Source organism: Chrysochloris asiatica, unplaced genomic scaffold (assembly GCF_000296735.1).
Source record: "Chrysochloris asiatica unplaced genomic scaffold, ChrAsi1.0 scaffold00018, whole genome shotgun sequence".
Taxonomy (NCBI): Eukaryota; Metazoa; Chordata; class Mammalia; order Afrosoricida; family Chrysochloridae; genus Chrysochloris; species Chrysochloris asiatica.
In genome coordinates, this window is record NW_006408536.1 from 12,289,616 (window position 1) to 12,302,180 (window position 12,565).

Here is a 12,565-nt window from a genome sequence, read left to right on the forward strand (position 1 = left end):
TGGGACAAAAATAAAACAGTACAGATACATGCTCCAACATGAATGAATCTTGAAACCGTCATGCTGAGTGAAAGAAGCTAGTCACAAAAGACCATATATTATGTGATTCCATTTATATAAAATGTCCAGAACAGGCAAATTCATATAGACAGAAAGTAGTAGAAAGTTGCCCAGGTTTGGACAGTTTATAGGCAAATTAGAAGTGAAATGGACAGTTTCTTTGAGGGTGATTAAACTGTTCTAAATTTACTTGCGATGGTTGCAAAAGTCTGTGAGTACACTAAAAACCATCGAATTGTACACTCTAAATAGGTAAATCATATGGCATGTGACTTATAGCTCAATAAAGTGTAGTATACAAAACAAACAAAAACAAAAAAAAAGGAATTACCAGCAATACTGCACAATCTCTTTCAAAAAATAGGAGGTGGACTTCAAAAGGCTGGTGAAAAAAATGAAATTTAAAGATGGTGTAATTTTTCCATGAACGTTTTAAAGCTCCCACGTAGAAAAGGGAATGCTTCTCAATTCATTGTATAATGCCAGTTATTATCTTGATATCAAAACCAGACCAAAAGAGAGCAAAAGTAACCTTCAAGAATATATAGACAAAAATAAATCTTTAGCAAAATATGAGCAAGCGGAATTCAGTAATATGTACAAAGAATTATATTTTATAACCAAGTAGGTTTTATTTCAGGGATAAAAAGCTAGTTTGAATTTGAAAATTAATCTATGTAATCGACCCTGGTTGTGCAAGGATTAGAGTTGGGTTTCCCCTTTGTATTTTCCTACATAACCTAAAGGGAGCACATAACATAAAACAGAGGAAAAGCAAGTTTAAAAAAAAAAAAAACAAAAAAAAAGACAAATGCATGACCGACTACTTGAACAACTTCTATAGTCTCTTCAAACAGATCCTTTATTCAAAGGGGAAAAACACACAGGAACTTCATTAACAATTTGTTATTGTTGTTGTTAAGTGCAAGCTTGTATAGGGTTTCCAAGGAGCTGTGGGTGAGCTTGAAAGGCGACCTTGAGGCTCAAACTGACTTTGCAGTCAGTTTGAGCCACTTGGTAGCACCACACCAGGACTCCATTAACAATTTAATGGTCATGAAATGCTTTTTAAAAGAAAGTCCTAGAGGAGGACAACAATGTTAGTGAGATATGCACACCATGGAGTGGTCAATCATTTGAGATAAAAAGGGGTTAATTTATCCAAGGACAAAAATCTAAAAGGTTGAGAAAGGAGGAGGGGTGGAAACTAGAAACACAGGAAGTTGGACAAGTAATGTTACCTTGAGGAGATTGCAATCATTGAGATGAAAGGAAGGATATGATTTGTTGCATGTAAAACTGATCTGCTCTGTGAACAGTCACCCAACTCCCAATAAAAAGTTAAAATAGTTGTTACCTCATTTATAAATACCTTCACCATTACTCTATTTCCCCTAAATGTAATCCACTGAACCAGTGCTGAATACTGCTCTATATGTAGAAAGGTTCCACGTTGAACCGAGTTTGAGAAACACATTTGCCTACAAACTGCTAGGGTGTCAGAGACATTCAGATAGACCATTAGCATTATTAGTCTTGTTTGACCACTATGAGCTACAGTCCTTCAGAAGAGAAAATTCGGTGTTAAATAAAACAAGGTCTTAAAAATGGTTCAGGAGTCTCAATGAAGAAATTTCCATTACTAGGAAAAATGGAATCGTGCAACACAACCATCTAAGTGATCATTTATAAATCAGTCTTTTTAAAATGATGCTTTAATAACTTGGAGGGGGGTTCTTTAAACAGTATTTTCCTGCCTCTCTTTGTGCCAAGAGAACTTTCCTTTATCTTTCAGTAAGTTAAATTCACACCTCTTCATAAATGAGCATTTTTATCCACTGGCACAATTTCAAAGTACTCCACCTAAAGCACTGTAATTAATGTTAAGTACTTTATGTATCATTTGACATTCTTCCAAACACTTTATTGGACATCCCACCCAACAACACAGTGTGTGGGATTTGGGTATCATTAGCACCTTCATGCATGTTAACCTACCAAGTCAAATCAGTTCTGGAATCTAGAACATGGTACCAGCTCTTACCAGCTCCTTAGAGTTTGCAGGTTAGCACATAAATAATTTGATCATACGTGTGACCACAAACTAGCTCAGTCTAACAAAGTTCCTAGTTATGAAGGTTTAGAACAGTATTTGTGCATGTTCAACATACTTGATTTGCAGATTCAACTAAGAAGTTGCCCAACATTTCTAAAGAGCTGAGCCTATAATTACAGACCTATGAAAGGAAGCCACAGTGTACTCGTCAGGCCTGGGTTACAAGTGCAGTGAAATGGTGAATTCAAACACCTGGAAAAGATCTGTGACACAAAACATGAAACCCCAGATCCTTAAGTGAAATCCTGAGCCCCACCCAGAACCTTCTGAGGTGGGACATTCCCACTTGAAAAGACATGCCAACCGAGCCAGAATGGCTTGTTGAACAGAAGATTCTTATTGAAAGAAAGACCAGCAGAAAAAAAAGCAAAGTGGCTGTTAGAATACCAAACAAGCTGTTTGCTTTGGAGGCATCAAGGCAAGAAAAGTCGGCCCTTCAGGGAAAACCCCTTCTAGGACTGAAACTCAAAGGGAACCTGCAAGCAGTCTAGTATGCTCACTGGTGACCACCCTTCTTGTGAGTAGAAGTGGGGGAAATGCAGCAATGAAAACATGGGCTGAGTTTGGCCATGTTCCATCGACACCCATTGGCCTTGATATGAGACAGAGAAGAAGGAGGCCTGGCTGGTCTGAAGTTTAGGGAGATGTGTGAACTCCCAAGCCCAGGGATGTAGCCAATGGGAGCTACAGCTGAGATCAAACAGTCAACTGGTCTGAAGTTCATGGAGGCATGCGTAAACTCCCAAATTTGCAGCTAAATACCCAGTGGATCTAGCTTGGATGGCTAGCTGACCACAACTCAACCAGATGAAGATAAAGATGCTTGATACTAAGAGCAAGCGTAAATTGCTACAATTTGATCAACTGGACCTTTGCTTATGGATACAGTTGCTGAAAATTCCAACCAAAATGGAAGGATTCTTCATTAAAACGGATCAAGCTTGTTTTCTAAGTGCACTGTGCTGATTGTTAAGTGTCATCAAGTCAGTTCCAACCCCGTGTAGGGTTTCCGCGTAGCAGCTGGTGAACTTGAGCACCAGCCTTGCAGTTCAAACCACCGACCTTGAAGTTCACGCTCACCAGCCACACTGAGTTGATGGGAACGGGCAATTTAGACTTTGGCTATCAAAAATTGGGGGCTATAAAGGCATGAAGTGGCTGGCTTACAAGCCTCATGAGTGTGCTTAGTTTCAGTATGAGAGGGGTAATGTAGAATCCCCACGGTAGAGTCTTCTCTTCCAGATGGATCTGGAGAAAGGGGATGATGGTGACAGGATTTTTTACTCAATTGTAATTGGCAGCAGGATTTATTGCAACTGTCACAACTGTAATTAGAGAAGATGTGTAACTAAAAGGGGAGAGTAGTTAATCTTTCATTTCAGGAACAGAAGATCCCAGGACCATCAAGAAAGAAGAGCATGAGTGGAGTGTGAGATCCTACCCAGAAAAGCGGCAACAGCAGAGAACAACTGGGGACTCTAGGCCCATGGACTGACAAAGGCTGTGTGCCTACCTGACTAGCAAAATATGCCCTTTAGACATTTAAATGAAAACATATTTTTTGTTTTGTAAGTGTACATCAAATATTTTTGCTTTGTTGATTTGCAAAATGATGTTAAAAGGGAAGCCACAGGGAGGAAGTAGGATAACTGTTATTGCAGGGAGGGGACAAAACATATGATTAGTTGAAAGTAAAGCTGATCATCTTGTCTGTTAACCTTCACTCAATTCACAATGAAAATTGAAAAATTAAAAAAGAGCATGAAACTCCATAATAGCTTTACTGATCACGTTTCTAAACACACCCCCAACCACAACTCAAATGACACCCATCTGGAATTCCACATCTTATACGCCAGGTTGTTGTTGTGAAGTGCCATCAAGTCTGTATAGCCACCCTGTAGAGGGTTTCCAAGAAACAGCTGGTGAGCTTGAACCACCGACCTTGCAGTTCCAATGGCTTTACAGTCCAACGCATTAGCCCACAGCACCACACCTACCAAGTCTGATATCAAAAGTTTAGCTTTTCAAAGCTATTCAAGACCACAGCACTTCAGTCTTCGTCTCTTAACAAGGTAACTGGCAGTGGTGGTTGTTATGTGCTGTGGAGTTGGAACCCACTCATAGCGACCCTGTACAGGGTTTCCAAGACTGTAAATCTTTACGGGAGCAGAAAGCCTCATCTTTCTCCCGTGGAACGTTAATGAAATGCTTGACCAAATATAGCAGGCTAATTTTTTACGGCCCACAAATGCCTTTTCAAATGTTTAATGCCTTTTTAAATTTTGGCAGAAAAAAAAGGGTCCCCACCCCTGCTATGGAGACTTGATATAGTGCTGTGGGTTAATGCACTGGGCTGAAAAGTCCATTTCAACTGCAAAGTTGGCAGTTCAAACTCACCAGCTGCTCCTGGGAAACCCTATATAGGGTCTCTATGGGTCAGAACCAACTCAATGGCACTTAACAACAACAACCCCTGCTATACAGGGTCGTTAACAATAACAACAATGCTGAGGATGCAAAGAAGATTCCAAACTGATAACCTTCCTTCTCTATTGCAAAAAAACAAAAAAGGCTTTCCCTCAACTAACACTGGTTTTTAAAGTACAAAAACAAAAACAAAAAAGCGGCTCTGGCGAAGAACAGTCTCATGCAGAGCTTCAAAAGACCTGAGCTTGGGACCCCTTGTCCCTGCCTCCCTACCGGAGTGATATTGAGGCATTTAAAACACAAAACCACTACAAGTAAGTGCTAGATCAAGCTTTTTGATCTAAAACACAAACTGAGTTCACCATAAGCTAACTCTTTACGCTTAAAGAAATGGGTATAAAGAACATACGAACTACACGCTGGAAAGAATCATTAGGGTGAATACACTATTTCTATTTATTATTTTTAATGGCAAGCTCAAACAACTAATTTCCAGCTATGTGAAATTACTGAGCCGGCCATTATATGAATCATGATCAGTGCAATTAAGAATCTTCGCAGAGTTGGGATAAAACATATACAAAAAAAAAAGATCACGACAAAGCAAAAGAGAGCAAGGCAAATGACAGCAGACTGCACCAATACTCAAAAGGAACTAGCTTTCAAGCAGGAACAACAAACAATGTGCAAAACATTTTCCTTTAATTAGCATATGGGAGGGAAATACCCACTAAAAGTCAGTAAGACACCCCCCCACACCCCCACCCTTTCCAACCCAAAACAAATTCGGAGAGCAGGTCTTTCACCTATGGAGCTGCTTGCTGTGGTTCCAACTCACTGCTATCCTGTAGTGGGTTTCCAAGGAGCTACTGGGGAGTTTGAACCAACAACCTTGCAGTTAGCAGTCCAATGCTTATCCCTACAACACCACACCAGGACTCCTGCTAGGGGGGTTTGAACTGCCAACCTTTAGGTTACCAGCCCAAAACTAACTGTTGCATCACCAGCGATCCTCCCCAAAAGATGAGGATTCAGTAAACCTAGAGCCGGGCCAAACAAGCATTTTCCACCCGCCACATAGCAACCCCCCTACAAGGCCTCCTGGTTAAAGTAACAGCACTTGTGTGCTGTTTGTTTTATCAGGAAGGGTGATAGCTCAGGAATGGGTGATAAATGAAATGGAATATGGGATGATAATGGAAACCCAAACCAAACCCACTACTACCATGGAGATGATTCTGACTCAGAAAACCTACATAGAAAATCCACCACATAGGGTTTCCAAGGCTGTAAATCTCTACATGCACGCAAAGCCTCATCTTTCTCCCTTAGAGCAGTGGGTGGGTTTGAACCACAGATCTTACAGTTAGCAGAGATTTATCCACCAGGTGTGGGTGAATCCTGGTGTGGCGCTATAGGACAATCACTGGACTGCTAACCACAAGGTCAGTGGTTCAAACCCACCAGCCACTCCTTGGACACCCTATACAGGGTTGCTATGAGTCAGAACTGACTCAACAGCACTTAACTCTTGAACCATAATCAAAAAAAAAAAAAGTTAGATGGAATCAAAACTGGATTGTTTAGGTTTTACAGATACATGTTTGTAATAAAACAGTCATAAATATACTTGCACCAGCAAATACTGTGGGTTAATGCGCTGGACTGCAGTCTGTTTTAACCATAAGGCTGACAGTTCAAGCTCACCAGCTGCTCCTTGGAAACCTTATACAGGGTTGCTATGGGTTGGAAATCACTCAACTGCACATTACTAGAAAATACACAGGAAACTGGGATGCCTGGAGCCACAGGCTTGGCTGGGTGGGAAATGCTAGCCACACCCTCATGCAAAACTAAGAGGAAGGTGAGGCCCATTCTTCCTAACCTTCCAGGGGCTCAGCATTTTGTGTACAATGTTAAGTGCCTTCCGACTCATGGTGAGCCTGTGTGTTTCCAAGGAAGGGCTGGTGAGCTTGAACTACCAATCTTGTGGTTGAAATCAACCTTGCAGTCCAGCGAATTAACCTGCAGCACCACACCAGGCCTTCACTGTTTACACTGGAGACTGCCAAAGGTGGACCAGGGAAATGTAACTCATGAGTTGTCATCCAAATTACCACAAGTCTCTTCAGATCTTCAACCAGGGTTTAGGGGTGGAATAATTATTTGAGGGAAGGCACAACATTCAGCACCATTATCCCTGACCACAAGGCACTAGATGTCAGTTAGCACCCCTCATCCCAGTTGTGATAACTAAAACTTGTCCAGGTATTGCCAAATGTCCCTTGGGGGCAAAATTGCACTTCACCCCCAGAAAAATTGCCTTAAACTAAGAAACCTGGCAGTTAAGAAGTAGCAAAGGCCAGGTCTGAATCCCAACTACACCATTTAAAAGGTGCAAAAGCTAATGAGCCTTTATATTCATCCCCATCAAATGAAGGCATAGCCGAACATGGTTGTGAGCATTAATTAAAATAACCTGTAATTCACTAGGGCAATTTAGCACCGGAGGCAATTAATAAATTCCTGGCTTTTATGTTTCAAAGACACATTTTGGAAATCTACTCCATCTAAAAGGAATTAAAATATACATACACTGTGATCCCAGTTCTCTCTCCTGCCTGTGGGGGCTTAACCTGAGGGGAGAGGGAGTCCATGGATTTTCAAGGAGCCAGTGAATACAATCCTGAGGGCCCCTGGGAACTTGGATGGGGGGGGGGGGGAAATTACATACTTATTGCCAGCAATTGACATGTGGTGTTTGGCAGGTTTTTTTCTTCCATTTTGATGGTAGACCAAAAGCCATGTATTTTGTTAGTTGCAACTAGTCATTGCAACCTTGTATCTACCAGAATTAAACATTGTGGGTTCTGTGCCAACCATCTTCATGACCCTTGGATATTTGAAGCCACTGATATGGCTACTGTGTCCGTTCATCTCATGAAAGGTTTGTTTCCCTTTTCTAAATCTCGACTTTACCAAATATGACATCCTTTTCTATTTCATCTTTGCTGAGGACCTGTCTAAAGTGTTATGGATTGACTATGTCCCTCTTAAATATATGTTAGAATCCTAACCCCTAAGGGCCTTAGGAAAAGAACCCATGGTGGCACAAACGTTAAGCATACGGCTGATAACCAAGAGGTTGTCATTTCAAATGCACCCAGGGATCCTGTAAAAGTTCCAGCCTAGAAAACCCTATGTGACAATTCTACTCTATCACATGCAGTATATAGGACAGAACAACTAATAACATACCTGTGGATGTGCTCCTATTTGGCAACAGAGTTCTTTGTTTCCGTAATAAGGTTATATCAACCTAATGACTTCTGAGTTATAAAAAGAACAGTTTAGACATGGAAGCAAACACAAACAAGGGAAAGACAGGTGACCAAAGATCTGAGAAAGGACAGTGGCCACTTAAACTGAAAGGGACAAGGATTTTCCCCCAGAGCTCAGAGAGTCCGAGCAAGCCTTCTACTTCTAGTCTCCTCCGGAACTGTGAGAAAATACATTTCTGTGCTTTAAAGTCGCTCACTTGTGGAATGTTGTTACAGCAGCACTAACTAGCAAACTAAGACAGTAAGCAAGCTAAAGTCACATCATTCTCTCTTCTCCATTCAGTCAGCATTGATCAAGGCATCAGTGTTGTGTCCAGGGCACAGACCCTGGAGGTCTGCCTTCAAAGAGGCTCTCAGCCCAGGAGAAAAGAGGCATTGGAAAGGAGCATGGCTAGCCCCCTTGAGCAAAAGACTCTGCACCAGGCAGACAGGCGAAGGTTATGTGCTCCATGCTTATCACTGTGTGCCCACCACTGTGCTTGGAAGACAGGCCTATGGGTCATGTTTACTCATGTCATCCTCAGGCTGAGAAATCACAAAATGTTTCCTGGGCTCAAAAAGTCCTGAGTCTAAAGCTTCACTCACAGACCAAATATGGGATTTTTAACCTAAAGGGGAAAAAAAAAATTGCCTGGGTTACCCCATTAGCCAGAATACTAAACAAGGAACAGAATACCAAACCAGGTCCAACTGCCCTTGGGAGTAGGGTGAGTGGTTGCTGGGTCCTAGCCAGCTTGCACTGGCAACTAAGTTATATGGAATAATAGCAACATAGTAACATAAGGACCTCTGGTAGCGTAGTGGTTACAAATCAGGCTGCGAACTTCAGAGACAGCAGTTCGAAACTGCCAGCTGTTCGGTAGGATAAAGATGACTTTCTGCTCCTGTAAAGATTTACAGCCTTGGAAACCCTGTCCAGGGTCTCTATGAGTCGGAACCGACTCCACGGCACCAAAGAACAATATAAGTAAGTGGTGCAGGTTTAATTTCACTAAAATTACATCATGGAACTGGACAATTAGGTAGAATTACTGACAAATGGGAAAAAAAGAACACGTATCCAGGCTCCACAGACATTTGACTCATGCTTGAGTCACATCCAATACTCACATGCCAAGAGTCATGCCTTTTGACTCATTATTAGCCATTTAAATAAATGTTTTTAGAGACCTCACACGTGGATTTCTCACCAAGTGCCCCTTACTGAATACCAAAAGGCACTTAAGATTTCAGTGAAGCCAGCTCCTCCTATTTTACAAATGCGGATGCAGACTTGAAGAGTGACTTGATTTACCCCAATTTATTGTATTGGAGGCAATGCAGAAAGAGTCAGAATTCCCTTATTCCCAGAACACTTTTGTAAGGCCTCAAAATCTAACAGATGCATGCATGCATGCACACACACACACACCTCCCTGTTGTCGTTAAGTGCTATTGAGTTGGTTGTGACTCAAAGCAACCCTGTATAGGATTTCCAAGGAGACGCTGGTCGAGTCTGTCTGAACCGCGGACCTTGCTGTAGAGTTCTTGTCCTTCACATTAAGATTCCAATCTTCTTCAGCTTACCAGCAAACGTTCTCATCTTTAAGAATAAACCCTACTGCTATTGAAACAATTCTGACTCATACCAACCCTGCGTAGGGTTTCCAGGACTATAAATGTTTATAAGAGCAGAGCAGAAAGCCTCATCTTTCTTCCTCAGAGTGGCTAGTAGGTTTGAACTGCAGACCTTATGGTTAACAGTCCAGTGCTTATTCTACAGGGCCACCAGAGTTCCTGTGTCTTTAAGAATAGACTGAAATGAACAGCTAACCTTTGATTTTTCCCTCTTAAGATCCTTCTGTTCTATTGTCCACACACATCTTTATCTTGAATCTTTTTTTTAAAAAAACTTTCTTTTTACACAACTAAATTATCTGGATTCACATACACCCACACCTTGCCACTTAGAACCTGCTAGTTTCCCCAGTCGCTTCTAAACTGGGCATCCTCAGTTCTCTCTCCCCTTGGCCCGCCCAAAGTATTAAACTCTCTTGGTTTGTCTTCACACAATTATGATTTTCCTTCATTCTTTCAATGGAGCAAGAAAAGCCCATAATGAGACAGCGTTTCAGAAAGCAGCATCTCAGTTAAGACGAAGGAGGACTAAGGCTAAAAGGCAAGGGCATTCTAAGGAGGCCTGGTGGCAACGGGTTAAAAACTCAGCGGGTTCTAGCCCAGCAGTCACTGAAAAAAAAGTGCCAGAGGCTCTGGACCTCATCCTGAGCTGGCCCCTCCCTCAAGCCTATAGAAGGAAACCCAGCTGCTCACACAAGGGGAGTTGGTGCTTACAGCCAGGGGCGATTCTCCCAGACTCACCTCTACCACCGAGTGACCTTGAACCACCCACTCCTCATTCCTTCCTCTTATCTCCCTTTCCTCACCTCAGAGGATATTAGAACCCGGGATTCTAACTGGTTCATTCTGGTTCAACCCTGTGCTGAGAATTCGCCTTTCCACCCGACATAACCTATAGCACTAGGTGACTCTTAGGGAACTGAAGAATCAACTGAGGGTCTTGAAGCAAATGTAAAGGGAATTCAGGCTAGCTGCAACATGGATTTGGACCGGAAAGAACCGGCTGTAAACCCTGCACTAAAATCTAGCAGGCTAACTACTCACCAAAAGCCTAAGTTTCTACACCCCACCAGCTCCAGGACCCAGCTCGGCAGACTCCCTTTTCCCTGCATCCTCACCTAAGAAATGTGGTGGTGGTTATGTGCCGTGGAGTCGGTTCCGACTCATAGCGACCCTGTACAAGGTTTCCGAGGCTGCAAAGCCCCATCTTTCTCCCGTGGAACAGCTGGTGGTTTCAAACTGTTGACCTTGCGGCTCGCAGCCCGATTCCTAACCACTACGCTAAGAGATGTAGGCGCTAGAAAATGCTTAATTTTTCTAACCACCTAAATACACTGTAGTTGCTTCTAACCTTACAGTCTTTCACAGCTATTCTCTTCGTATTAACAGTCCTTTGGAGTGTGCACCCTTTCCTCACTTTTTACCGCCAGGGCTGATGAGGCTCAGAGAGGTTGTGAGATCAACCCAAGGTCACAGGAATGGTCAATCAGGACTCAAAGCCACGTCTCGCTCCAAATCCAAGTCTTTTAATTAAATCAGTGTTCCTTCGGAGATCCTTTAACTTGAGGGGAGAACATGTAAAATGAGTACCTACTTGGAAGTTCAAAACAAAACAAAAAAGAGGAGAAAAAAAAGGAAAAAAAAAGATGAGACCGTCAAATGCTGGGAAATGGTAACGGAAAGGTTGCTCCAGCTAGCATTCGAGGAGAAGGATTGAAAAAGTAAGGGACGGGCGCGAGGTACTCCGAGAGGGCCGCACTGGAAGCGCAGACTCAAGTCTGCAGGAGTACGAGGTTTAAAAGCCACCCAAAGAAAGACGGGCAGTCCCACCCCTCCCCCATGGTCGCCGCTGCGCCCAGGGGAAGCCCGCAGAGCCCCTCCTCCCGAGCGTCCCCGCCCCGGCCGCGCTCCGCTCCAACGTGGGGTGGCCGGCTTGCAGTCTAAGTGTCCCCTCTACGGGGAGCGATCATTTCCGCGCCCAGATCTCAGCCCCCACCCCTCCAATAGTAACCATCATTTCCTTTCCCTGTCCCTCAAATCCTTTCCCGTGGATCCGTCCCCTGGGTGAAGTCTGCAGGGCGGCCCGGCCGCGTCTCCCCCCAAGCCGACTTCCCACTAGGGGAAGCCCCCGCCCGGGAGGGAAGCTGACCGCCTGCTCCACAGAAACAGGTCCAGTAGGCGCCTCGCGGGGCGCCCCTGCACCCCAGGCCCAAGAGGACTCCGGGGACTCCCCCCGCCCAGGCGGTGCGCACCGGGACCTCTTCGGCCAAGCCCGTGTGGGGCGCGCTGGGCGATCGGGCCCGGAAGGGAGGCTCGGCCTAAAGGGACCCTGGTGGCCCCTCCAGGCCCCACGCTGCGGGCCCGGCGCGAGCCAGAGCGCGGCCTCCGCGGGTGCACGCGGCCACCCCGCATTGTTCGGTCCCGCGCGGCCGCCGGGCCCCGGCCCAGACCGCGGGCAGGTGGCGGCGCGCGCCCTCACCTTTGGCGCCGAGCGTGAAGTCCAGGGTGCTGTGCCGTGCTGCTGCCATAGTGCGGCGAGGCCCTGGGCCATGCCTGGGAGGCGGCGGCGGGAGACTGCGGGCGGTGGGGAGGCGGCGGCGGGAGGCCCAGGGCGCAGGGGGAGGGGCCGCCGTGAGCGGTCGGGGCGCGGGGCGGGGCTGGGCGCCTGCGGAGGGGGAACCAGCGAGCGGGAGGCCGCGCTAGTGGTGGAAGCGTGGGCGCCTGCTCCCTGGCGTGCGTCACCAATGGCCGCGCCCCGCGCGGGGTCGGGCCGCGCTCCAGCCATCCGTTAGGTCCCTTTAGGTTTGAACTGCGCAAACCGACTTCTGGGGGCCCACTCGGGGCAGTCACCCCCAGACACACATACTCCCAGAGCCACTCCCCCAAACCCAGGCCCCTTGGTTTCCTGGCCAAGTCAGGGAAATAAAATGTTAGGATCCACCCCTGTCGTCAGAAAAACCCTGCCTGCTGTTCATTCTTAACTCTTAAAATGCGACACAGT

The 12,565-nt window shown here is 45.1% G+C and overlaps 1 protein-coding gene across 1 annotated transcript in view; it reads right to left on the bottom strand.

Moving 5' to 3' along the window:
- The window catches only part of SMS (spermine synthase), a 63,910-nt gene extending 51,750 nt beyond the window's left edge, over positions 1–12,160 (bottom strand). The window contains exon 1 of the mRNA XM_006835575.1: positions 12,044–12,160. Within this exon, the coding sequence (XP_006835638.1) occupies positions 12,044–12,092 (49 nt within the window). The 5' untranslated portion in view covers positions 12,093–12,160. The remainder of the gene's footprint in view (positions 1–12,043) is intronic.
- Between the last annotated feature and the right edge of the window lie 405 nt (positions 12,161–12,565).